Source organism: Prunus mume, linkage group LG7 (genome assembly GCF_029339155.1).
Source record: "Prunus mume cultivar Tortuosa linkage group LG7, ASM2933915v1, whole genome shotgun sequence".
In the NCBI taxonomy this organism is placed as follows: Eukaryota; Viridiplantae; Streptophyta; class Magnoliopsida; order Rosales; family Rosaceae; genus Prunus; species Prunus mume.
The window spans coordinates 2,735,839-2,762,751 of NC_142704.1; the positions used below are offsets into that span (position 1 = coordinate 2,735,839).

The following is a 26,913-nucleotide window of genomic DNA, read 5'->3' on the forward strand; positions in this document are numbered from 1 at the left end:
CAACTTGCTAGACCACCCTAGTCATGTAGCCGTGATTCAATGCAGCGTTAGGGTATCTGTTGGATGTCGGTGACTGCCTCGTTCTGATATATATATGCATGGGTCGCTCGTGGAGTGCACATGTTGGAGGGTGTATCAGACATTTCCTTGCATGGGATGTAATCGTGGTATAATCAACACGTTATTACATTAATTTTAATTGATGGAGACAATTAACACCTACATGTAACAATGCTCAAGAAAGAGACCTCTCCGCAACCACTACAAACCTTTCTCATGCTAATCAATCACTTTATCCAGAAAGACTACATCATGATTTGCATAAAGATTTTCTTCGAGCTCCACCGTGGTTTGTATATGGTTAGATTGGTAACGTTGTTTGCACTCATCCGAAAAGATCTAGATGAGCGTCCAAATACAACTTAATTTGTGAATACACGCCTCTTTATTTGTAATGTGAACTATGCATATAGACAAAAATTAATACCCTTAGATGGTCTAGATTTGCAATCTAAACTATGGAAGGGAATATTTCCCTCGTAATGGTACAATGGCAAGTTGATCATCCTGTATTGGGGCTGTGTATGTACAGCCTTAAGAATAAGGCCCTCTGTTTTTAGTAAGTCTTACGAGAAGAACGTGCATGTAATGGGGATTGCATTATTTTGTTATCTCCAATCAATTATGTGTTGTCTACTAACGAATGAGTAAGAATAAGAAGAATCAAGAAATCAAAGAGCAAAATGAGAAAATTATCTGAGAGTTCTTTCTAATGAATGAATATTACAGTATTCAGAGCCTTTTATATTCTTGGGCTTTGCTTATTAATTAAGCTAGCTCTTCCTAACTAAATGAAAGATACACGTGACTATTACAACAGCTAATACAAACTAACATTCATGATTAACGTAACAATCTTGACACCTCTATTAGACAAATACTGTCAGGTGGAATAATTATCACGGATGAGATAACAAATTAGTTGAATATATAGTACAGTGCTATCCTTGTGATATACAAGTTTTTATAAGCCTCAAAGAGCGAAGGCCTTCTGTTTTGCCTTTTGTTTTTTATCTCCAATAGATTGAAAGTTTGCTAGGGATAGCCTTTTGTGTTTCGCAAGAAGATTGAAAGCAGATTCCATTGGAATCAGAACCAGCAAGAATATAGATACCACCATCACTATTATGCAATGTGGGGTCACATCGTGTGGTACGTAATTATAGTATAAAGGTGCACCCGCACCACTGTATCTGAGCCACAGCAAAAAATGGCAGACAAAGATTGCTTCAGTGTGGATAATCCACTACAGCTGTATTTGCACGTGACATGGAGACACGAGGAAGGCAGCAGAATATTGTCATGCAGTGCATGTAGCTAGCAATTGGGATGGGATGGATGGGATTAATCAGTCCGCTGGACAAAACAATCCTATGTTATGGTCTCCCAGTACAAGCCCATAGGTGACTTGTTCTTCCATCTGTATCTTTTGGATTCAAAGTTGGCTGTTTGTTTGCATGACTGCATGAATTGAGACCATGGTGACTTGAAAATTTTATGTTTGGAAAGTGGGAGAAGATGTGGAGCCAGAAAAGATATCATGTTTGATATTTGGTGTCATCAGCTTGATGGAGGGCACCAACTTGTTATGTCTCATAATGTCTGGACTCTGGACATTGACATTGAATTCAATGTCCCCAATTGCTGCAAGTATGTGTTTGATTTATGTGCAGTGTGAATGGGATGCACAAAAATCGGAAAAGAAGAATGCAAGTGGGAGAAATGGATTCTTTTGATTGGCAACAACTTTGCCTTTTCCCCTTGGAATTATGGGACAGAGAGACTTTGGCATGGCCTTTTTGCAACATTTTTGTCCTAAGAAAGATAAAAATAAAAATAAAAATAAAAATTGTAGGCAAATTGTCAGAAGTGGGATTTGAACCCACGCCCTCGTTAGAGGACCAGAACTTGAGTCTGGCGCCTTAGACCACTCGGCCATCCTGACTTGTGTTAACATTTACCCTCAATTATCTTTATAAATCATAACACTAGAGCTCTGAAACCAAAATTTAAAAACAATTTTGAAATTCATTATTTTTTAACTTCTAATTTTATATACTCCCTCATTTCTAACTCACATCTATTAGAGCATTTCCACTCTAGTAAAAGGGGGCTTAGGTTCCAAAAACAACCCTCACAAAGGAAAAGCTGCCATAGCAAGAAGTGGACCTATGAAACTGAGCAAGTCTAAAGGCAAAACTTGCCTGGACAAGCTGACGTAAGTGGCCAATTTAAATAACAAAAAAATTTATTAAAAAAAAATCAAAAAATTCAGAATTTTTTTTCTTTGTATAAATATGTAGTCATATTCTTCATTTCTCACACTAAAATCCATACAAATTCCTATCCTCATATCTCATGTAAATAGTGGTTGTCATGGCAATGGGTGGGAATGCATCAAAAACTTGCTAAGGCAGTCACCATTCTTGTGAACAGTATTTTCCCTTACTTGCCTTTGCCCTTTGCCACGACACAATGAGGGTGGGAATGGCCCTTATGTTTCATCTCTAGTTATTTTACAAGAAAGTATATATTTAATTATTTTTCGGCAATTTATTTTATAATAAGGTGTATAAAACGATATATGTTTCTCAACCGTTAAATCAAATACATATTGAGATGCACTGAAAAAACTTGAACTTGTCTTTACAAGAACTAACTTGCACAATAATAAACTAAATTGACAATTGCATATATGGGCTTAGCCAAATTGGCTAGAACGTTATGCTCCCCACTTTACACCGAATTCAAATCCCCTCCCTCCCCACTCTACACTCGAATTCAAATCCCCCTCCCGTAATTTAAATTAGTTTAAAGTATAATATCGCTTGTATTAAAAAACAAAACTAAATTGACAATTGAAGATAGTTTGGATACAGTTGATTCAAAAAACAATTAGTCAAGATGAGGCAAGTCCAATACTAATTTTGCTCAATTTGATGTTTGCAAATCTATAAGAGGGTTTTAGTGTAGTTGGTATTTAGTCATTGATTTGCCAAGTCAAATACAACATTTACATAACAAAGGGCACACCGCTTGCTTATCATACCCAGCAGCCTTAGCTTTATAAATTAATAGTCTATTCTACAGGCCAGTGAGAAGGGAATTGAAAAATGAGGAGAAAATAAGACAACAATGTGGTCATCAGACAAAACTACAAGAGCTTTGCTATGCCTCTGACTTGAAGATCTTCTTGGCCAAAATAATCATTTCTATCCATTTTTCTTTTCCCCTGTGTTATCCATCTTACATATGAACAAAGTATCATGCTGATCCTCTTGATGATAAGGGATTCGACCTTGATGATCAACCTCTGTGACTTCACATTAATTTAGTGGACTTGAACTGCAATCTGCTGAAATTTGTTTAATCACTGTCACTGACAGAGAGCAAGCTGCTAGTCTTGTAGCGGACCTCTCACCTCTTGAAGGATTGAAAACCATTAATTTGGATGCTTCTTTATGATCCGATTGGCCGATGAATGAATCCCAAAGAACAAATCTTGTGCTTATTTCATTAAATCCAAAAATACAAAGCCATTCCAAAGGCTATGCAAGAGCATTGATGGTAATAGGTTCCTTGACCGTGCAAATATAACACCCATCACCACCCCAAGAAAAATAAGTGGTAGCATCCTCTGTACATTAAAATGCGCTAAAGCAAATACAACCGAGCTCACCAGTATTGCAGACCATACAGGCATGTACTTGGTCAAGGAAGGAAGTAGGAAACCCCTAAACACTATCTCCTCCCATACAGGAGCACACACCGAAACTACTACCGCATACAGTGCCATTGCCACTGGATCACGTGCCAAAATTGATTGCTCAACACTTGATATTGTGACAGGGGTGGAAGGCAAAAGAGGTAGTAGGTTGAGGTTGAACTGTGAGAGCCGATTGACCAGTGGAAACATAAGGCATCCAAGAGCAACATCCAACTGCCAGGATCCTTTCAAGCTAAATTTGAACCAATCTGGGGGAAGCGGACGGAAACGAGATAAGCAGCGATAAAGGATCACAATTCCAGCAAGACCCTCAGTTACATCAGTCACCAGGCTAAATAAGGCTTGTCCTCTAAATGTTAATGATTCCCTGCTGAAACCTGCCAGGTGAGCTGCAAATGGAACCATCCAAGAACCTATGAACCAGAAAGCTACAACCCATAGTAGCATGACCTGCATCATGTATATCACATCAACTTTGCCAATAACAAGGGGCAAAAGTCTCTTTCTTTATAAGTCCTGGTTATTAAGACACCTTATCTTCATAATTTTCCCTTTTCTTGTAAACTAATCCTTTAAAAGTAGATGATGGATGTGACAGCTTGCAATCCACAACTGTCGCCTAGTCATATTTAAGTTTCATCACACACTATTGAAACACTTACCTGCATTATGGTCTCTGCTGTCCATGGCACACTCCACCGACTCCCAATCGCCCTAAACACTGCATCTGCAGCCTGAAATTTAAAACCCCAGGAAAGAAAAAATGAGAACCTCGATGCAGCCTGTGGTATGTTTTTTTAGATCAAAGTAATAAAAGTGGTTACAGGATTTTCCTGCCGTATTAATAAGATTCCATTATCGTGTGTGTATATCATTAAATTCACTTAAACAGCAGAGCAAAAACGAAAATGGAACCAACATCCTAGTTTCTGATGGAGGTAAAACTAGACCATTTTATCTCCCTTCAACATCCTGACAATTGAAGCATAACTGTAAAGCAAATGTAAGATCATGATTTGTCCTAATCATACACCCTAGTATTTGTTATGGATATATATCCCATTCAATCAACTAAACATCAGGTGTTTACTACTGATTATTAAAAGCTTAGGATACCACCATAGGCAGATGGCACGATTCACTCACCGAAATTCACATACCGGAAAAACAACATAACTTGTTGTGGTATTGAAAACAGCTAGTCAAGGTGGTTACCGCCTAAATTTCCATCAAATAATCATATGTTCATACTGCATGAACTTTATCATTCACCTTACTATAAGTCAATTGCAACTATGAAAGTTAAAGAACTTCATCTAGGCGATGCAGTGAATATTGCCATAGTCTTTAACACCATAAATCTTCAGCCTACTCTTAAGAAAATCCTTGAATAAAAAATACTACTTATCATTCAGATGTCAGATCAAGTGATGTTTCATGGTCTCAAACTATTTCAATGGTAAGGTTTATAATCAATTTAACACTTCTACTTTCAACTACCACACATATAATGTACATGGATCAACAAGGCAGTTAATCAACATGTCACTCAAACTTCAATCCAACCCCTTAATAATCTCAATAGTAACTTCGATAAAAATCTCTATGTTCTACAAACTATTTACCATCCACTTCTTGTACATACTACAACAAGAACAACCAGACATTCAAACTCATTGAATAAAGTAATAAAACAAGGAAATATGACCTCTCGAAGAGTGAAACCCCAATCCTTTTTAACCACCTTAGAATCATCAAATTCGGTCTTAACTACTTCCTCAGGCACCAAGTGTCCAATATAATCAGCTTTCGGGGTTTCTGATGAAGAATCCTCTTTTCTAAAGCATGAAATTCTTGTCCATCTCTGCAAATAAAAAAGTAACCCAAAACACAGAAGTGAAAACTACTGAGTACAAATTAAGGGCATAACACAAAAGAAAACACCTCTGGTTTAGCTGCCGATAAAGCAATGGAAAATTGGAACAAAAAGAAAAACCAAGTCTTACCCTTTTGTACAGCTCAATTAAATAGTCAATAAAAAGGTCCAAAATTTTCAATCTTTTATACATTTCTCAGCAACCAAGCAGTGAACAGACTGTAAATTATCGACATAAATGAAGATAAACAAACAAGAGGGAACATTATTTACCGTGCTGGAAGGCCTGGAGTGAGATTCGAAGATCCTAAAACTCCGGGAAATTGGATATAAAGCTCCGGGTCGGGTCGAAACCCTAGTTTTGGGGCAGGTGATTGAAGGAAAGGGCGGCGAATAAGAGAGTGAGAGCAAGTGGAGCTCAACATGTTGTGAGCGAATTCTCCAAATTCCCAAATTCTGTTTGCATCAGACTTCAGAGGGGTTTTTGGGTTTGAAAGTTTTCTCTTTTATTTGGCAGTTGGTTTCCCCCAATTCCCAGATTCTCAGGGAGGGAGGGAGAGAATGGGAATTGGCTTCTCAGAAAGAAAGTTAGGGATTGGTTATTGTACAGGAGTTATAGGGCTCCTCGCATCTCCATCTCATATGCCTGCCTGGGTTTGGTTTGGGCCTGTGGCTGCTGGCTGAGTAATTTATGGGTTTGAGGGGGTGTTTGGATACATGGATAAGAGTTTTTCCAATTCCCAGAGATTCTGGGCAATTGGGATAATGGGATTTTTATCATATTTTTGTTGGTCGTTGGTCATAACTCAAAACCATGGTTGAAAATTACACTTTGCCTACCCATTCATGAAATGATAATGATAATTGGATTGGATTGCCTTTTGTCCAGGGAATTTTTCTTTCTCTGACCGGACTAACTGGCTGGAGTGCTGGACTACTCAAAGATAAACCAAGGAACTAAAATATAGGATTAGGAATAAGAACCCAATTTCCTCTTCTCAACTTTATGGACTTTGTGGTTGCCTTTGCTTGCCCTAAAACAAGGGTCGTTTGATTTGAATATATGATATGGGAAGGGATTATAGCGACTTATTACATTCTCAATAAGGGTTTCACTCTCGCTTTTCTCTTTTTCTTTTTCACGGAAGTATTAAGGATTCTAGAGTTGGAATGTAAATTTATGTATTATGCATAAGTTTATGATGAATGGTGAGCGGAAACCCTTTCAGTTCATTACTTCATTATCTCTGATATCAAACTTGGATTAAAATTGATGAAGATTTTGAGTTTTATACTGCCATCAACAACACATTCCCATAGAAAAGAATCCCAACAACGTTCATATCATATAGAATAGAACAGTAAGGGGGAAAGTGATAATAAAAGAGATTTTCTATTTAAACCCCGCACTCCTATTTTTTCACCCCAATATTTAAATTTTTAAGCTGTCAGTTTTATTATTGTGTAAAAGGACAAAAAAAGTCATTCAACTTAATATTTAATCTTAGTACATCTATCTATGCACACACCCCCCACACCCCACCACTCTTTTTATTAAGTTTTAGAAAAATACAAACTCATCTACATCTTATTGCTAATGGAGTCTAGTCTCGTAAAAAAAGGTCTTAACTTGCATGTCAGTGGTCTGAGGTTTGAACCCTACCACACACATCTTTGTCTCATTAGTTAATCTTTTTAATCACATGATAAAAATAGCCTTGTGAAAATAACAAAATCTCATGTATACTACAAATATTGTTTAATGATTTGAGTATTGGAGTGAACAACGAAAAATGTGGGGTTTAAATACAAAAACTCTTTTATTTCTTATTTTTTCAGCTTGGTGTGTATTTAAGGCAGTTTGGGAAGATAGTTGGGTTTTCTTAGAAGTTGTGAAACTTTAAATTAGAAGTTGGGATGAACTTAGAACATGGGGTGAACAAAGAGAAGTGTGAGTTTAAATAGAAAATCTCTAATAAAAAGATATTTATAAACGTCAATGAATTTTCTTTTGTAATGAATTATGAATGTCACAGACCGATCCTCCGAGCTGAACGAAGTTATTTGGACAAGGTCCTGTTATTTGTACACAAAGTGCATCAACTCTCAATCTCCCTTCAAATGAAAAAAGAAAGAACAAAAAATGCTACTTCCAATTTTCCATACACGTAAACAAACCTGAATTCAGGTTTACGAAACAAAACTTAACATTTTTGGGAAACACAAGAATCATGTGGCTTGAAATTTTGCGGAACCAATTAAAAATCCTGCTTCTAATGACAGACTGAGCATCTCTGGCTAATTCAATTATTGAGAACCACTTAGGCCTCAGCAGTAGAACAACCAACAACTTGGCATTAACATGAACCTCCTCCATCAATGCTTTGTGCCAAGTTAGCAACGTATCTTCCAAATACCAACAATCTGAATCTATTCACACAAGATAAAGTGCATGAAACTCTGGACAAAGCAGGCACTGTGCAAGTTTTGCTGCCAAAATATGCATCTTCACAAGATGTACTGCATTAAACAATGTAGTTCATTCCCACCTTGATTAAACAGATATGAGGAATGTTCAAAGCAACAGCAGGAGATCGGCAGTTCTTACGTAAGAAAGAGTAGGCAACATCGATAGCGCACTTCTTTATGAATGACGAATTCCATTTTGCCTTTAAATAAGCAGCACCTATTACATATGCTACCCCAGCATGCTTTGCTTCCACAAGTTCCTGCAGCTGTTCCTTCACACGTGTATCCTTGCATTTTGCATCCATCAACCCAAACCGAGCCCGCCTCCAATAGTTTAGTTTCGGTGCTTCTTGCTCATAGGTGGCCTGCAAGTTCTGCAGTGTGTTAGACTTGCTGCTGCTCACAATAGTTGAAGAACTTGAACTGCTGCTTTCTCCAGGGCCAGAAGTTTGTGACATAAACAATGCTGTGCCAAACTTCCCAGAAGTCTTCACAACTGCCATACGACCATCCACAGCACCTTCAGGAGTTCCACAACCTTCTGCTTCCATTTGGATGAACTCCGCTATGCTCATCACCACATCAATTTCAAAGTCATCTCCATTTTTAAAGACATCTTTGTATCCATTCCGAACCATACAGCGGTACATCCCATAAGATTTGGGACCAATGCGACCAACAAGATACCTATCTTTTTGGGGTACATAGGGAACAGGAACAGTTTTAATGCAAACAAAGACAACCACTTGGTAAAAGGCTGGTAAGTTGGTTAAGAAATGAGTAAATGTTGCTGGGACTCCCGTAGCCAACTCAGTGTAGATGAGGCCAATCCCTGGGACCCTAACAATCCCAAGACTAGGGCCCAGCGTGAGTATATGCCTCATTGAAACCTTGTTATGCAGGTCATACAAATACTTCTTCCTCGTTCCATATTGCCAGACATACATAACTACCAAGAAGACTGCAGAGAGAACAGGGGGAAACCATCCACCTTTAAGGATTCTCATACACGAAGATGAAAGGTAGATGATTTCAACTGAACCAAAAAGTACACTGAATAAAAGGGCAAACATGAAACTCTTATGCCAAACAAGGCTGATTCCTAGCGATGTCAACCACGTTGTTATGATTGTAACAGCCAAACATGCAATCCCTGATATTAAGAAACCAAGATAAGCTTTAGTTTACAAAATGAAAGAAGAAATATGACAAATTTACGATATTGACTAGATCTACTCTGTAATGTTTTGCCTGGATATAGATATAAATTAAGATACTGGTAACAGCTGAACTGTCAAGACTCGTGTCAAGGTTAGGGCCAGTCCAATAGTAAATAAAATATCTCAAAGCACCATGCAAAGTACAGGAATAATGGATGGGATCATTGGCCATCCAAATTTGAAAGGTCCTTAGACGACGTAGGTTCTTACTATTTAAAAGAATTTCACGTTAAGTATCTACCTGGTATCTCATACCTACTGAATCTAATAAGTAGCCCTTCTGAAAAGAAAAAAAAGGCACAATATGCAGAATTCATTGAACTGGCATTTGCAAAGGTAAGAGCAGCTTATTCCGTCCAGAGAAAGTCACCCATCTCCCAAAGTACCACATATATGGTTCAGATAATTTGGGTGGACAAGAAATTAAGATTCAAAATAAAACTCTATCATGATTTACCTCTATTTCCCAGATGTGAAATTGATTTCTCAATAACTGTCACATATATATGAGCATGTATGAAAGTCAACGCAATATTTGGTTTCCATAGAGAACACTGACATGTTCTTTGATGGACTTAACAAGTATATGGCATGTACAAACACCAACCAATAAGGAAAATAATATTATCTGATATTGAAAGTATTTTAGATAAAAGATGACATACCATAAGCATTTCCTATATAATTTATGTCTCGAAAACCAATTGTGACACCCAGACTGAGAATCATAAGAGACCAGTTTATTTCAGGGATGTATATCTGACCAGGGATCCGTCTCTTCGTATGTACAACCTTGACTCGAGGAAAACATCGTATTGCATGCAATTGCTTGACTATTGAGAATGTGGAAGAGATAACAGGTTGACTGGCAACAATGGCAGCCAAAGGTGCAACCACAAGTACTGGCCAAAGTAAGGGAACTACAGAAAAGACGAGCATTCTATAAGCTAAACAGTAGTAATTTTTCACAGATAAATCTTTTAAAATAAATAATGCAAGAATGCTCAACAAGCTTTACGAATCAAAGTGTTAAAGGGAGATGGAGGCTGTAAAGTATGCACATTAATGTAATCATTCCAGAATCCACAATCAAGTCCGGACAGCAATGTTTCTTTGCATATCTAGAAGCTTACCTGGAATAGAAGCATAAAAGCTCATAGACACTGCAGATAAATTTTTTGAAAGAAATGCAGCTTGTCCCATGTATTGAAGTATTAGACATGGATAAATGACAAAAGAAAATGCAACCTGCACATATCAACAAGAGTTAGTTTTTTCCTTGCTACGTAGAACTGTTGATATATGCCACAATCTTCAACATTCTACATAAATGGCAGGGTGGGAACACCAATCCATCAAGGATAGAGTGCAAATTCTCCAGAAAAAGACCTATGTACTCAATCATTTAGAAATTTCCTGGAACATGCATAATGCTTTAATCACCAACCAGAAATGAGAGGTGCAGAATTTACATATACTCCTGCCAGTTAAGGCTGCTCCTCAGAGCAAAACAAAACAGTCGAATTGTGATTTCATATAATGTAACCACAAGTGGGTTTCTGCCTTAATATTACTCCGTGTGGATTAAACCACAGACAGACCACTTCAAATTTTCATGTATTTCAGGTTACCATATTCTAATCAATAAATACCCTCTCTTTAAATCAAATACTCTGAATGCAACACTTTAAAATCAATTTCTGAACTCAAATTTATTCTAAACCCAACTAATTGAGATAAACCATATGTTTTCCACCACCTCAAAGTTACCATGGCTTGATTGTATTGTATAGAAAATTTTAAGCATGCACATTTAATGCTTAAACTGCATGTTTTATCCTTCTGGTTGACATATGACTCCTAGAAGAAGTTTCATAACAATTTACTAGGTAGTTCCATTTCATCTCAGAGACACATTGAGCATATCAACATTTGAAAAAGAACTACATATGCGGACAATAAGTTTCACTGTTAATGACAATGTACTCTATCCCACAGTAATGTCTAACTTTAAAACCTGTTCTTCACAACATGATGGAGAATTCCAAAGCAATCAGCCCTGGGCCTTAAAAGCTCTTAATAATAAATAAAACAAATGCAAAAGAACAAAAAGAACAGAAAGATAATATTTTGCATCGTGACTTCCTTGCACAAACCCACAGCCTAGCATGAACTAAAAGACCTAGTCTACAATTAGTGGTCCTGCATACCCTTATTGGTGTTGCTTTGAAATGACCAAGATCTGCAAACATGGATTCAGTTCCTACAATTGATAAAAAAAACATTACCCAATTATGAGAAGTAGAGCTATGAAAAGAAAAAATGTGCAAGTGCTCTACTTACCAGTAATACATAAAAGTATTCCTCCAAGAGAAATCCAACCATCTTTTCCTGTCCTCTTAAAGAATATGTAAACATAATATGGAGAAAGAGCCTGATATACTCTTGGATTCCACTCGATGATATTGTACATTCCAACAGCAGCAACTAACAGTACCCAAAGGATCATGATGGGAGTGAATATGAAGGCCAACTTGTGGATGCCACGGTGTTGCAAAACAAAAAGAGCAACTAATAGAATACAGGCAATAAGAACCACCACACCTGGTTTGTGTACAAGTGTTAGTAGCTAAAATGGCATCAGATAAATTTTAAGAGCGAAGAACATTTTTACACGGAAAAACAGGTAGTTCTGTAAATCCCCATCCCCTATCATTTCTCCTTTCCCTCTTGCAACTTTCTTGGTACGATGCTGACATCTCAGTCTGAGAGACCAGGACTCCTTTCCATTATGCATCTAAGTAATGCATTGTGGACCCAGCAGCAAAGTTATAAAGCTAGACACTACTAAGTATGTATATCTCACACTACTAACTACGGTTCTACTAAATGTTACTTTCTCATCTGATAATTTTTGAACTAGTAGATTCAACCTTATTTACAGATATCAGAGACTGCTAAGTATACAAACATAAATTATGTTTGGGCTTGTAGCAAGACCAGAAAAGCCAGACAACTGCTCAAGCTCATTACCATAACCTATATGTTTATTTCGGACAACTATAATTATTAACAGTTGAATTTTATTAGGACAATGTTACATATGTATACATATATTCTACTTTTGGAGAGGAAGACTCACTATTATGCAAATCTTTCGCTTGAAATTTTAGCCCTTCAACAGATGCAAAAACTGCAAATGACCAAACACTTCTTATTAGCACAGGTTGTTAAAGAGATAACAAATGGCATAAAGAACCATGTACAAAAGTACAAAATCAATCAGTGCAAATCCCGCTGCAATATTTTAAAGGATCAAAGGGGTCAAACAAGGACAATTCACCCGATATTGCAGGAGTGAGGATACCAACACAGATCACCATGGAAGCTCCAAATAAAACCAGAAGAAGTAAACAAGTTTGGGCACTTTTATGTCCCTCAATAAATCCTTTCAATGGTGAAGTGGGTCTGTTCGTATTGGAACGACCTGGGTAACGATATGTAGAGATCTCCTCATCAGCTGCTTGATGATTAGGCAGCAAACAGAATTTTGCATTTCTGCAAAGGAGTGCGTATAATGCGATAAGCCCACCTGAAAATTACCCAAAACTACAAACATGAATCCACAAACAAAGAATAGGGCTGGCAGCATCAGTGACAATTGTATCAGCTCTTACCTTGACCATTATCGTCGGCACTCAACATGATAAAAGCATACTTGAACAATGAAATAAGAGTAATAGTCCAAAAAATCACCGAAAACACCCCAAAGACTGCATCCTCGGTTTGGTAATGGAGCAACCCTCCAGAAAATGCACATCTATAAACATAAAGAGGGGCAATGCTCAAAGCACCAAAAACCAAACCAAAACCCCTATACACCAAAAGGGCATTTTGTCTACTTTGACCTCTCCAGTCAACCTGTTAAAAGAACACACAGTGCATAAAGTTTCAAGCTTTAAAGCTAAACATAAAGCATGTAACTATTCAAACACAATGCATACAATAAATTACTCTTAGTAATGTATATGGTAATGTTCTATTTGAAACCTAAAGTTCATAGCCCCTTTCATCATTTGTTTTGGGTTTCAATATAACTAATACTAAAGAAATTAGGAATTTGATTGTGCATGATGAAAATCAAGATTCTTTGCATAAACTGAAGAATGGCTTGGTTTCAAAGAATTTTCTTGGATTTTCTCGTTGATTTTTCTCGAGAAACAAACGAAAAGTGAGGGTTTTTACCATGGCCAGTCGGAGATGGACCTCTACGATTCTCTCTGTGTCCTCCTGGCTTTTGAAGCTTAAGAAAATGATAAGAGAATTCAAAGCATACAAAATTTAAAAGAGAAAGAGATTAAATTTTGGGGACGGTGGTATGTGTTAAGAGGTGGACATTATCGAATTCGAAAGAGTCGAACGTTGTAAGTAACAGATCCAAATCTGGCGCGTCCTCTGCCGCCGGGATTTTCTCGGTGTTTCGGTTTTTCTGTTTCAGTGGGCCCTGCAAAGCAAAGAATGTCGGCTTTGCTAAAAGTCTGTTTTTGATTGGGGCGCTAAAAGTTTCTTTTCGATTGGGTTTCTTTGCAGATTCATCCTTTGGAGTTTACGAAATTACACTCTTGGCTCCCCATCCTTTTTTTATTGTCGAATGCCATCCATTGACCTCAATTAATTTATGCAAATGGAAAGATTCCTGTGTTGGATGAGCAAAACAAAACAAAAGTTTCATTTTAAACACTAAACTATAAACAGCAGAGATCTGGAGTGCCTCTTCATGAACCATGTGGCCGCAATGATACGACACAAAAAATAACACCATGTGATAGTGTTACAGTAGTTAAATACACCGAATGAGTGTTCGGTGTTATTCACCTTATATTTCTTGTTGAATGTGGATTCTCTTTCTTTGCAGCAAAATTCATGGAGATGAAATATTAAATGCGGAAAAAATGGATGAAATATTCACCATTCATAAGAAATGGTGACGAAGATGAACCATATGACAACAATACATGTATAAAATTTGCAAGTGCAATATTTCTTTCAGAACCCAAAAGCTTTCTGTTCACATATAAAATTGGAAATTTATAAATAACGTTATCCTGAAGCAATTAAAATGTCGGGAAAATCTAAATCATTACTTTAGGTAAAATGGCCAAATACAGGGACAAGTAGGAGGACCGCATAACTAGTATTCATTTTATTCTCTTTTGCATGGGGAAGTTGGGCTTAGAGAACTCGCATATGCTCTAACATTGCACCACTAAATTGCCAAAGGGGAAATCTGCCCTACACAAAGAAGTTGAATCATTCTGCAAACTTACGTAAATCGAGCACTCATCTCTTCCGCTAGAGGGCAGGCGAACAACATGCAATCCCAATCAGCTAAACTGAGATTGAAAATGATTTCTCAGCCCGCAAAATTAACAAACCGGTCACGCCAGGAGTTTAGCACAGCAAAACAGTGTCCTTTCTATTTTCTTCGTCTGTTTGTGACCAACTCAGGATCGCCTTTCCTCATCATGGCTGCAAACTCATCATAATTAATCCTTCCATCCTGCAAATAATTTGGGAATTCATTAAGTGTGACAAAAACATTCAACAAGGTTTTACCAAAAGACAGGATATGAAAACAAGAACACTGTAGCAATCAGCCCAGTTTGTTAGTAATATGCAATGGTGTAACTACGAGATGATTGACAGGATCTCTTTGCAACAAAGAAATTCAGAGACCGTCTGATTTAATATTTATTTTTTACTGGTTGGTTGTGTCACTTATTTTTGGTACTAGATGCATTATCAGAAATTTGGAACAATGTCCTGGATTTTCTGTTCAAAACATGAGAAATTTGCATTGCCCCTCTCCCAGTACTATATGACCATTCCAGTTTTGGTGTCGACAACAATTGTGTGGCCGAAAATCAAGAGTGTGAAGTCTTATCCCAATATGATTTCAACATTATATTGACGAAAAAGTCCAGACCCTAATCCTTCAGTAGTCACAGTTTCATTAAAGTGTATTTGTTAATCTCCCATGTGTAATACATGGGAAAGAAAAATTCATCTTAGAAAGAAAAAAAAAAAGAGTTGAAAGAAGAAAACATATATATTATGAAGGCAAGGAGATTATGAACGTACAAGGTCTGTGTCAACTTCCGCAATGATTTCCTTAATTGTTTTCTCATCACCCATATTATACTTCTTAAGTGCTTGCTCCAATTCTTCCATTGTGATGTACCTGAAATCAGCAGAGGTTAAAAAGTGTTTTTCAGAAACAAAAAATGATACCCAGCTTTACATCAATATAGGGACAAAAAACAGCTATAACTATGTTATTGGTAATAGAGTTAATTGTCACCCGCTCTTGTCTTTGTCAAAATATTCAAAGGCTTTGTATAAATGGTCCTCTCTTTCCATTCTATTCATGTGCATAGTAGCTGTTATAAACTCAATGTAATCAATTGTTCCATTTCCATCCACATCAGCCTGAAAAGGAAAACAGAATTTGTCAAGTTTTGTAGGATCATGAAATTGATCATCCAAATGAGTTATGCACATGGAAGAAACATATAAAATATCTGAAGTAGTCATAAAGCTGAATGGTTTAGACTTATTATAGGTTTATGATAACTGAAACACTAAGAAGCTGATGATTCTGTTCCACCAAAGTATCCTTGGAACATTTTTACGAAAAATAGTTGGTCATGTTTAAAATGAAAGAAATTGAGAAAAGAGATTAGAAATGGATGGGTAAATGTGAAGATAAATTTGGAGCCTCATTTTCTCTTCACATTCACCTTTCCCTCCAAGAGTGGAGAGATTGGAGGGGAAAATGCGATTTTGATATTGATTGATCTTTAATTATTTCAAACAGTCCTCACTTTTCTCTCTATTTCTTTGCTAACCAACGATCAAGAATAAGAAAAATGAAAAGTCTCTTTTATTCTCTTTCTTGTCTCTCAGATCTTTTCTTTTTCTTCTCTCTTAACTAAAATTAGTGAACCCACTAGCATCATGAAGCTCCAGTTGCACTAATAGTAAGAAGACTGGAGATATTACCGCTTCCATCAACTGTCTCACTTCAGACTCAGAAAGCTTGGTTCCCAGTTTTGGAAGACCAGCTTTTAACTCTTCAAATGTAATTGTTCCACTGTTATCTGTGTCCATGGATTTGAACATTTCCTTCAAGCCTATGATTTCCTCTTCAGAAAGATTTTCTGCAATTACCTGCAAGAGTAAAATAAAGCATATGTTATTGAATTTTTAATCGCAAAAACAAGACTGATGATGCTGACACATCTCTAATCTCATGACATGGGCTCGACCAGCAGCATGCCCACACCCTAGGATTTCATTTGCACCAACCTCATTCCAATCCATGAATATGATGCTAATGAAGTTGATAAAAGATACACTCACCTTCAATGCTACTTTCTTGAGTTTGTTCATTGCCCTGAACTGTTTCATTCTAGATAAAACAGCAATATCAAGAGGTTTATCAGATGCATCCCCATCTTCTCGCATCCATGGATGATCTGCATTGCATTTTGAGTGGTTTAGTTTCATTTATAATTTACAAACACTAATCCAGGGATGATTTTAACAGGTAAAAAGCATGAAAAGAAAATTTTCCTGTATGATTGGCCCAAACATATTCCCTTCCTCAACCTAATGACCAACAAGCCTGGCCAAAGAAACTACCAAAGAAAATATGTGACAATATACAAATGACTAGCTCACTTAAACCGTAGGAAACCATATCAACTGAGCACCTTCATTCTTTCTCTTAATCCTCCAAACCTTCTGATGTACTGTATGGCTAGCTCACTTAAATGAAACTGCAACCAGGAGCATCCTCCATAATTTTCACCCTTTAATTCGTCAATTTAAAATATGATGCCAAGGAGATAATATCATGTCATCATTCCTAGAGCATGACCCCAACTACAACTGTGTAATATAATGCCCACTTGCATATAAAGAAACTAGACATAGAAATTCTCCACACAAAAAAGAAAGGCCTGAAATAACTTAAAGGAATTCCATGTCTCTAGCAGAAACCTAAAAGAAAACTTACTTAAAACGTCAACTGCTGCAAGTCGTTCCTTAGCATCAGCTCGGAGCATTTTCTTCACAAGATCTTTGGCACTGCTAGATATGGAAGGCCAGGGATCAGATGAGAAATCAATATGGCCCCGAAGAATGGCATCAAAGATACCTTGTTCATTCTCTGCATATGAAAGAAAAGTGAAGCTGAAAACCACTGCTAAACTGAGCAACTGTTATAAATGCGATAAACTGAAAATGGAAAATAACATAAAATTCATGCTGAGTGCTGACTTAAAGCTTGCTGGCAGATAATTGGATCACGAGGGAGGATGTAAGGAAATTAATTATGTTTTTTGCTGAAAAGAAAGCCTTGTTCTTTTTCAGGATTGGATGAAGAGGATAAAACAGAGGGGCTGAAAAGTCATCGTGAGACTTCTGGTCGTATCAATGAACTAGATGACGTACTGTCAAGGACATTATCCAGACATAGATGTATAAACCTATTTTGGAAGTAATATTTAGCTTTTCATAGATTTCTACTCAGAAATCAAAAGGACTACATGGTTAAAATTCTATTACTCTTCTGGGACAAAAGCCATACCTCCCCAAAATGGTGGGACTCCACTAAGTAGAATGTATAGTATCACCCCTGCACTCCAAATATCAGCCTCAGCTCCATAACGCCGACGCAGCACTTCAGGAGCAACATAATATGCACTTCCCACAAGATCCTTAAATACATCTCCTGCACTCAAAAATAAACTGTACATTTCAACATGAAGATCCTTAAGCATATCTCATGTACATTACTTTTGAATAACTAAACCTCAAAAACGAAGATGATACGAAACAATTTCAAGTTTTAAAATTCAAAATACAATAACACATGCCAAGTTAAAGCAAGACCTAGAACAATTGAACTCATTGTGAAACATGAGTAGCAATACTCTGGGAAATTGGCAACCATAGTGTGCTTCTTAGTAATTCATGATTTAAAAGCAGAATAGGCACGGAGGACTTTGCCCCTATTTTTGGTGCAAGCAATGAACTGTAACTACTAATGTGTTGGATGCCAAACTAAAATTCTTGCAGCCAACAAACAATACACAATCTCCACAAAAGACTTCTAGTGGATAGAAATAAAACACATGAAGAGTAATGTTTCAATTTCTAAACCAATGCAGTCTTCAAAACTTGTCAACTTCAGCTCAAGTTATCACCTAAATGCAATGAAATAGATTCGAGCCATTCTACATGAACTATATGATAAACACAAAAATTGAAGCAAACCCAGCTCAAGTTAAAGACTGCAACTTTAGTCTTCAAAGTAGCAAAAAATTAGCTAACTCATGCCATTACAGTCAAAAACTACTGTAAAAACAACACTACACATGAAATTCGAACAACCAAAGCTGACCTGGCTTGAAAAACACAGAGAGCCCGAAATCGGTGGCCTTGAGCGGCGATTCCTCGTCCTTACTCAAGAGTAAGAAATTCTCCGGCTTCAAATCCCTATGCATCACCCCCATCGAATGACAGTAATGCACGACGGTGACGATCTGACGGCAGAGATTCGCCGCAGCTCGCTCGGAGTAATGGCCTTTAGCGATGATCCGATCGAAGAGCTCGCCGCCGGCGCAGAGCTCCATGACGAGGTTAACGGAGTGCTTGTCCTCGTAAGCTCCCTTGAGCTCGACGATGTTGCGATGGCCGGTGAGGTGGTGCATGATCTGGACCTCACGGCGGACGTCTTCGACGTCGTCGTGGTTGATGAGCTTGCGGGTGGCGATGGATTTGCAGGCGAACTGCTGCTTGTTGTGCTTGTGGGTGACGAGGTAGGTGACGCCGAATTGGCCGCGGCCGAGCTCGCGGCCAAAGGTGTAGGTGGCGCGGACGTCTTCCATGGGGCGGCCGAGGACGCGGCCGATGGGAGGCGAGGCGGAAGCAGCGGTGGTTGTGGGTGGGTGGGGCTGGGGTTTGGGTGGGGCGGGGGCATTGGGAGGGAGGACCCGAACGCCGCCGTTAGATGGGTGGTGGTAGCGGGGATCAGGTGCGGTGGAGTCTTGGGCGGAGGGCAGGGCGCCGCTGCTGCAGTTGTTGCCCATTTTGGTCAATTTAGGGGTCAAGGGAGATGAAGTCTTTTTTTTTGGTCAACAAGGGAGATGAAGTCTTTGATAATTTTTTTTGGTCTTTGTGATTTTCGGACAGGGAAATGCTTAATAGCGTGTCGTTGTCAACGGCAACTTGGGTGGAGTCAGTGTCCTTAAGTGTGGTGGTGGGTGGTGGTGAAATGACTATAATGGACTTCATGGGGGGGTTGACCAAAAAGGTTCATTTTTCTTTATTTTTTATATATAAAAAACTACTAATAACCAGGATTTCAGTAATGATAGATTTTACAAATTAAATAACCAGGATTTCAATGGCATTTATTCTAGTGTTCTTCAACGGAGTAATCTCCTTAATGTTGAAATTTAAGAAAACTGAGGGGTTTCATAAAGATGTCTTAAGTTCTAATCTATATTTCGATAAGTGATATTACGGATCAGGTTAAATATTAACACATGTATAGATGTCTCAAATTTGAACTTCTGTTTTTAATTTAAATAAACCAATGTCATGTGGATCATATATACTAAATTTAGGTCAAACACTAACACACAGTGGTGGATCCATACTTTTTTCCATCTAAGGGATAAAAAACAATTTCATAGCTGATTCCTACAAAGTCTAGGTTTTCATAACAATACGATATATATTAAGGAAAATTAGGTATTAGACATAATTAAGTTTACTAATTAGTAAGTGAGATATTAGGTATTTTAGTTTGGGTTTTAATACTTAATAAAAAATAGCTATTTTATATTAGGTCAAAGGCTGGCCCAGATTCGTTAGGCTTAAAAATGACAAATAAAAAGACAATTCTACCATTTTCTCTTAAAAAGCCTGGCCCATCTGTAAACCTACAAATTAAATGACGCTTTTGTCTCTCAACGCGTTTAAACGACGCGAGTTCCTTCTCTTTTCGTTCATTTTCTTCTTCGTTTGAGTGGGTTACGCCATTAGAGCTCAATTTTCTGTAGGTTTTGCTTTTATTTTCTTCGTTTTCTGTCTTCTTTTTCGCTACGTTTTGTTCGATTTGCATCTTTGAATGACTATCGCTTTGGGTGATTTCGTTCTCCTTAGTTCGGGTATTTCGAGCTCTTTTGTGGCTCGATTTTGCGGCGCGATCTTGTGGCGTTCAATGCTAAACCCTATATTCTTCGTTTCGTGATCAGATTTGATTTTAAGCTGCTGTTTGGTTGTGGAGATTTTTGGCAGTCCTAAGTTTTGAGGTATGAGTACTTTAGAACCTGTTTTCGTTTATATCGACTTGTATGTTTATGGAATTTAGTTTTAGTACTTTTATCGTGGTTTCCTTTTGGTTTCTATTCGAATTGTTTTGATTTTCTGTCATAAACTACATCTGTCTGCAGTTTCTTGTTCGATAATTCAATTTCAGAATAATTTTTGCAAGTATATTGGAATGTTACAACTGCTGACCTACTTAAATGTGATTTGATATTAGTTTTAGTACTTTGATTATGCCTTTACCTTTTGAGCAGCAGTGCAAATTTTGACGAAAGCTAGATTTTTGTTGAGACCAGCGCATTTCTTTTCGATAATTCAATTTCAGAATAATTTTTGCAAGTATATTGGAATGTTACAACTGCTGACCTACTTAAATGTGTTTTGATATTAGTTTTAGTACTTTGGCAGAAACTGCATTGCAGTTTCTTGTTTCATAATTCGATTTCAGACTAATATTTGGAAGTCTATTGGAATTTTACAACTGCTCATGTACATTATTTACTGATTTAAATTGTTTTCTGTTTTTGTTTGTTGTTTTGTTTGCATTTTCAAGGCTAATGGAGGTGTGTGTCATTGCCAAGTGCACATATAAGTCGGAAACCATTATGTTTTCAGTTTCATCAGAGTCATCCATGGTTGATATTTTGAAGACTTTGTGTCTAAGGTTTAAGGGTTTGCAGTTGGGTTGTTTTACGTTACGGTATTCGCTGCCCAGTTATCCGAGTTGTTTTCTAGAAACGGATAGCGATTTGGACATGATGAGGTCATTTTTGTTTGTATCAAATGAGAAGAGTGTTGATATTTTAGTGAAGGATTTATGCGGGAGCAGTGAATATAGTGGTGATTTTTGTGTAAATAAGGAGTTGATAGCATGTGAAAAGGGCGAGTCGTCGTGTTCTAGTATCTGTCGAAGACAGAAATGAATTTTTGGGCAGGTCGAAGAGAGCAAGTGCTAAGCCTTTGTTGTCGAATGAGTGGGAGACGTACATACATCATGTAGGGCAGAAGTTTGACGGTGGTGCAGAGGAGTTCCGTTTGAAATTGTGCAAGTACGCTCTTGAAGTAGGATTTAATTTTTTATATGCCGGCAATGACAAGAAGCGGGTGGTTGCTATTTGTTCGAATAAGAAATTGGAGGGTTGTAGCTGGCTTGTTTATGCTTCGTTGTGAAGCTACTGGCTATTTTGTAATTCGGACATTAAATAATGTGCATACATGTGTGGGTCGGATACGGGAATCAAAGAGTAAGATGATGAAGTCTCGTGTGGTGTCCTCCCTCATTGTGGACAGAATTCGTGCAAAACCAGAGCTGAAGCTAGTTGAGATTATACACGAGTTCAAAGATTATTATGGTATAGACATTTCATACTACCATGCATGGTTTGGCAAAGAGTTAGCTAAATTGAACGTTCACGGTGATGAGTCGAAGTCCTTCAACGAGTTAGTGTGGTATGCGGATGCCGTAAAGGAAACTAAACCTGGTTCTCTCTGCACTCTTGAATGTGAAGCTGGAATTAATCGCTTTAGACGGTTTTTTGTGTCGTTTGGCGGTTGCATTGCTGGATTTCAATATTGCATACCCTTGTTGTTCGTTGATGCTACGTTTTTGAAGAGCAAGTACAAGGGGCAGCTTCTCTGTGCTTCCGGAAAGAATGGAAATCAAGGTATGGTTACTGTAATGTATTGCAGATTCCATTTGTTGCAATTTTTTAGCAGAAACTGCATTGCAGTTTCTTGTTTCATAATTCGATTTTCTTAGTAATTTTTGTATGTCTGTGGGAATGTTGCAACTGCTCATGAACTTAAATGTGTTTTAAACTTAGTTTTAGTACTTAGATCATGGATTTACCTTTTGGTTTCCTTTCAAATTTGAGCAGATTTGTTTTCAAAAACTGCACTGCAATTTCCCTTTTTTGCTTATACTTGTGCTTTTGGTTTTGTTTTGCAGGGTTTTATCCTCTAGCTTTTGGAGTTGTTGATTCTGAGATGGAGGAGAATTGGACTTGGTTTCTTCAACATTTGGCTTCTATTTTGCTACCGATGGGGAGAGTGGTGACCTTTTTTTCGGATCGCAATCAAGGTTTGTTAAATGCAATGGGGTTTGTGTTTCCTGGATGGCCTCATTCTTACTGTTACTATCACCTCAAACAGAATTTGATATCGAAGTACCTAAAGTCAGGTTATGGGAAATTGCTCCAAGACCGTGTTATCAATTTATTTAGTAGGTGCGCATATACTGTTACAGAGGAAGAGTTTACGGTAGCAATGGAGGAGTTGGTGATTGTTGGGAGTTCGAAAGTGAAGACATTTATATCTGATTTGTCTAGAGATCACTATGCGAACGCATATTTCAAAGGAATGCGGTATGGGGAGATGGCAAATAGTTTAGCGGAGTCATTTAATAATTGGGTTGGTGTGTTTCGAGATTTGCCGGTGCTACCTTTGATAGAAGGGATTTGACAAAAATTGATGGTATTGAATTCTCAACGACGAATTGAAGCGGAGAGGTGGACAACAATTTTGTGTCCGGAGATGGAAACTAGACTGTGGGAAAATGCGGAGGCCGGTAGGACTTGGGTAGTTCGTCGTTCTAGTTTCACTGTTTTTGAAGTATTTGCTGATTATTCTGTGATGGTTGATCTTGAGCAAAGGACTTGTTCTTGCCGTCTTTGGCAAATTGACGGTTTTCCTTGCACGCATGCGGTAGCTGCAATTCTAGCAAAGAAAGATTCAATTTATGATTACGTGGAGTGTTACTATAGGACTGACTTCTTTCGAAAAGCCTATGAGAGTCCTATTTTTCCTATTCCAGATATTAGGAAAGGCTTGGGCAGCAACAGTTTTGCAGCTGGAGTTGTGCTTCCGCCAATTACAAAGAGGCCAGCCGGAAGACCACCAACAAAGAGGATCAAAGCTTTTGGTGAATTTAAAAGGCCATTGAAATGCAGTCGGTGTAGTGTTACTGGGCATAATAGGAAGACTTGCAAGGCTGTGATATGAACATTCCTTCTCAGTTGACGATTGCTTACGTTAGATATGGTTTAGTGAATGTATAGTCAGTTTCTGCATTGCACTTTTTGCAAAACCTGCATTGCAGTTTTAGTTGCTTTTAATTGGCTACACAGCTTCTAATTGGATATTATGATTCTTTTTTGAAGTTAATGAAAATTATACAATTGTTTCATGAGTGGATATTCGTTTTTGACTGCCATTGAATGCTTGTTTTCAGATTTGAGCAGATTTTGTTGCAGAAACTGCGATTCTGTTTATTTGTTGCAGATTTTGAACAGAACTTGTCCCATAATTCAATTTCAGAATACTTTTTGCTAGTCTATGGGAATGTTATAACTGCTCATGGAGTTAAATGTGTTTTGATATTAGTTTTAGTACTTTGATTATGCCTTTACCTTTTGAGCAGCAGTGCAGATTTTGACGAAGCGCAGTTTCTTGCTCGATAATTCAATTTCAGAATAATTTTTGCAAGTATATTGGAATGTTACAACTGCTGACCTACTTAAATGTGATTTGATATTAGTTTTAGTACTTTGATTATGCCTTTACCTTTTGAGCAGCAGTGCAGATTTTGCAGCTGCAGTTTCTTGTTCGATAATTCAATTTCAGAATAATTTTTGCAAGTATATTGGAATGTTACAACTGCTGACCTACTTAAATGTGTTTTGATATTAGTTTTAGTACTTTGATTATGCCTTTACCTTTTGAGCAGCAGTGCAGATTTTGATCAAAAACTGCAGATTTTAATTTGTTGCAATATTTGACCAGAAAATTCAGTGCAGTTTGTTGTTTCCCTTTCGTTTTGTTGCATCCTGTTCCAAGATTATATTACAGTTTATATGTATAGGAAATATGTTCTCATATACCATAACTAGAAATATTTACAAACATCTACAAGAATTAAGATACATATTGTCTTGAGTTAACGAAAGGCAAATCACTAGAGACGATTAATTACACAGTGTTTGTGGTGTAAGAGTTTTGTGACATATTGTGCTCGATATTCATTCATGAAATTCTTGTCCACACTTTTTGGAATGGGCTGTCCTTGTGCTATTTTATCCATGTAGAACATGACGAACATGCCGCAATCCAACCTGCAAATGAATACGAGATTAGCTTTTGGTTTTGAATGATTTCAAATTGTAATGAATGGTTGAGTAGACACAATTCTTATGAAGATGAATTTTGTTGAGCACATTCTGTGTCATCCTCAAATGGAAACTGATATGGATTTTGCAGAATCCAATTTAGAGTGAGTTCTTCATTTGGGGACAAATCAACCTGTGCAGGTGTAGGGGGCCCTTCTTTTTGCTTCACAAGTTTTGGTATTGTTTTAGTTTCTAAGAACTCTTGTGCTTGTGGTCTGATATATTCTAGCCACCCTTCCACAATATTAACCTGTTTAAAGAAGAAGAAAAAAAGAGAAAAAGAAATGGTAATCAGTGCATTGCATATTATAGTTTTGGTCTTTAATTAAGCAGATTATAATACTGAAACTGCATTGCAGTTTCTGTTTGTGTTTGTGCTGAGAAATTAAGACAGTTTCATTCCACTTACAAAATTTTGAGCAATGTCAATACACTTTTCTTCTTTTCTAGATCCCAACGATCTAAGTGGATTGTAGTGTCTCCACTTTCATTCAATTTTGTGAAATGTGAGAAGTGTAAAGTGGAACTCAGAACTTGAAATGATCGGGAAGAAGAGAACATTGCATTTCCCAAGTTTTTCAAGTAAGTGTTCATACAGGGCCCTATGCCAATTTTGTTCTAGAAAGGTTTGCATATAAGCCTGCTATCATTGAATGGCAATTTGTTAGTATATATTTTTCGAAAACTGCAGTGCCGTGTCTGTTTAAACAACTTTGAATTTTCAAAATAATTCTTACCCAAGTCCATGTAGACATGTACTGTGGACTATCTGTCTGCATGGGCCCTATTTTCTCCTCCTCTATTTGGATATAGGCCTCAATAACCTGTTTCACATTGATTGGAGAAAAATGGAATTATTAACGGGTAATATAGGTAGCACAAATAAAAAATGCAGTGCAGTGTGTGTTATAGAATTAGTATTTTATACTTACGTTTTGTGACAGTTCCAGGTCCCATACAATATCTTTGATATCATGGTTTGTCACTTTCTCATTATCGAGTCCTGCCCAAAAGTTATCACTGCGGATTCGAATACATGAAATTCACAAGATTAGTTTTAGTTTATTGTAATTAAAAGATGAAAGAGTTGTTCTTTTGGAATAGAGATATTACCTAGGTTGAGTACTTAAGTAGTATTCTTGAATTCTGTCCCTGTCCTCCTTTGGAATTTTCTGCCAAACCCTCTTTTGACCTCATCCTAGTTTTTTCTTTGTTGGCTTTTTTTTTCCTTCATCTTCATCATTTGATTCTTGCATACCTACAGGTATTGAATCATGAAGGCTCGTTCCTTTTGGGGGATCAGGAATTGGATTTGTGGCATCGGGCTGAGATGCCTCTTGTGTTAACTGCAGATTGAAAGGAAACTAATTAGAAACTCCATTTGATAAAACAGAAACTGCAATGCGATTTCCGTTCTATAAGCAGATAACACACTTGCATTGCAGTTTCTATTTACTCAATGCGAAAAAAAAGCGGCAGGCTTGATAATTGCATACCACCTTCTGATTTTGAGGATCCTCTTGTCTTGATTGCTCCTCCGAAGAGATAAGCTTGAATTGTGGTAGTTCTTCATCATCCTTTTTTGCCTTCTTTTTTGGTTTCTTATTTTTTTCGTACACATAGCAAGATGCTTGAAGCCTCTTTCTTTCTCTATTCTTCAGCCTTAGTACTCTTGAAGGAACATCAAGTGTTGGAGCATCTTGCTCCTCTTCTTCTTCTTCTTGCTCTTCAACTGGTTGTGTTGGTTGTATTGTAGGCAGATCCATCTCCATTTCAAAGACTGTTGGGTCTGACAACAAGCTTTGAATTTCTACCTTGTACTTTTCTTCAATCTCCTTTTTCTTGGCAATCTTCTCCATGTCAATACGAGTTTCCTTGCCTTCCAATTCTGCAATCCTCCTTTTTAGATTTTGTATTTCCTGAAGCTGAACTGTAGATTCCACTGTCATGGTGGCAGTCACATATTCTTCATTATCTAATTTCTCTACGTATGTT

General features: G+C 37.4%; 3 protein-coding genes, 1 long non-coding RNA gene, 1 other non-coding gene and 1 pseudogene across 5 annotated transcripts; 1 reads left to right on the top strand and 5 right to left on the bottom strand.

Moving 5' to 3' along the window:
- Positions 1-1,921: 1,921 nt before the first annotated feature.
- Positions 1,922-2,005, bottom strand: TRNAL-CAA (transfer RNA leucine (anticodon CAA)). Its single transcript has one exon. It is a non-coding gene; the product is annotated as a tRNA-Leu (tRNA).
- Positions 2,006-3,022: 1,017 nt separating this feature from the next.
- Positions 3,023-6,683, bottom strand: LOC103337617 (CAAX amino terminal protease family protein). Its single transcript, XM_008240784.3, is given in 5 exon segments — positions 3,023-4,237; positions 4,450-4,521; positions 5,496-5,651; positions 5,937-6,031; positions 6,034-6,683. Coding segments are annotated over 5 exon segments (1,047 nt in total). The 5' UTR covers positions 6,089-6,683; the 3' UTR covers positions 3,023-3,568.
- Positions 6,684-7,649: 966 nt separating this feature from the next.
- Positions 7,650-14,163, bottom strand: TRH1 (Potassium transporter family protein). Its single transcript, XM_016795797.2, has 9 exons — positions 13,598-14,163; positions 13,030-13,273; positions 12,696-12,944; positions 12,495-12,545; positions 11,696-11,956; positions 11,563-11,615; positions 10,486-10,600; positions 10,018-10,272; positions 7,650-9,285 (listed from the first exon to the last, which is right to left on the bottom strand). The coding sequence occupies exons 1-9, from the start codon at positions 13,598-13,600 to the stop codon at positions 8,189-8,191; spliced, it is 2,328 nt and encodes a 775-aa protein (XP_016651283.2). The 5' UTR covers positions 13,601-14,163; the 3' UTR covers positions 7,650-8,188.
- A 205-nt stretch (positions 14,164-14,368) lies between these two features.
- On the bottom strand, positions 14,369-19,645 carry LOC103337616 (calcium-dependent protein kinase 1). Its single transcript, XM_008240783.3, has 8 exons — positions 18,822-19,645; positions 18,006-18,149; positions 17,433-17,585; positions 16,775-16,890; positions 16,415-16,582; positions 15,714-15,841; positions 15,494-15,593; positions 14,369-14,912 (listed from the first exon to the last, which is right to left on the bottom strand). Exons 1-8 carry the CDS (start codon positions 19,507-19,509, stop codon positions 14,829-14,831), a joined length of 1,581 nt encoding a protein of 526 aa, XP_008239005.3. The 5' UTR covers positions 19,510-19,645; the 3' UTR covers positions 14,369-14,828.
- Positions 19,646-22,767: 3,122 nt separating this feature from the next.
- LOC103323511 (uncharacterized) lies at positions 22,768-23,868 on the top strand (annotated as a pseudogene).
- Positions 23,869-24,609: 741 nt separating this feature from the next.
- Positions 24,610-26,105, bottom strand: LOC107880764 (uncharacterized). Its single transcript, XR_016128493.1, has 4 exons — positions 26,032-26,105; positions 25,851-25,938; positions 25,656-25,742; positions 24,610-25,168 (listed from the first exon to the last, which is right to left on the bottom strand). It is a non-coding gene; the product is annotated as an uncharacterized LOC107880764 (long non-coding RNA).
- Positions 26,106-26,913: the final 808 nt, after the last annotated feature.

Bases quoted from the DNA above. Each gene is read 5' to 3' on its own strand.
- TRH1 (XM_016795797.2), bottom strand. The intron at 12,945-13,029 runs GTAAGAGCTGAT...GGTAATTTTCAG, and splicing joins TGCCGACGATAATGGTCAAG to GTGGGCTTATCGCATTATAC. The intron at 9,286-10,017 runs GTATGTCATCTT...TCTTAATATCAG, and splicing joins TTATATAGGAAATGCTTATG to GGATTGCATGTTTGGCTGTT.
- LOC103337616 (XM_008240783.3), bottom strand. From the start codon at position 19,509: ATGGGCAACAACTGCAGCAGCGGCGCCCTGCCCTCCGCCCAAGACTCC. The intron at 16,891-17,432 runs GTAAGTTTTCTT...AATGCAATGCAG, and splicing joins TGCAGCAGTTGACGTTTTAA to ATCATCCATGGATGCGAGAA. The intron at 15,842-16,414 runs GTAATATCTCCA...TTTCCTTTTCAG, and splicing joins TGAGACAGTTGATGGAAGCG to GCTGATGTGGATGGAAATGG.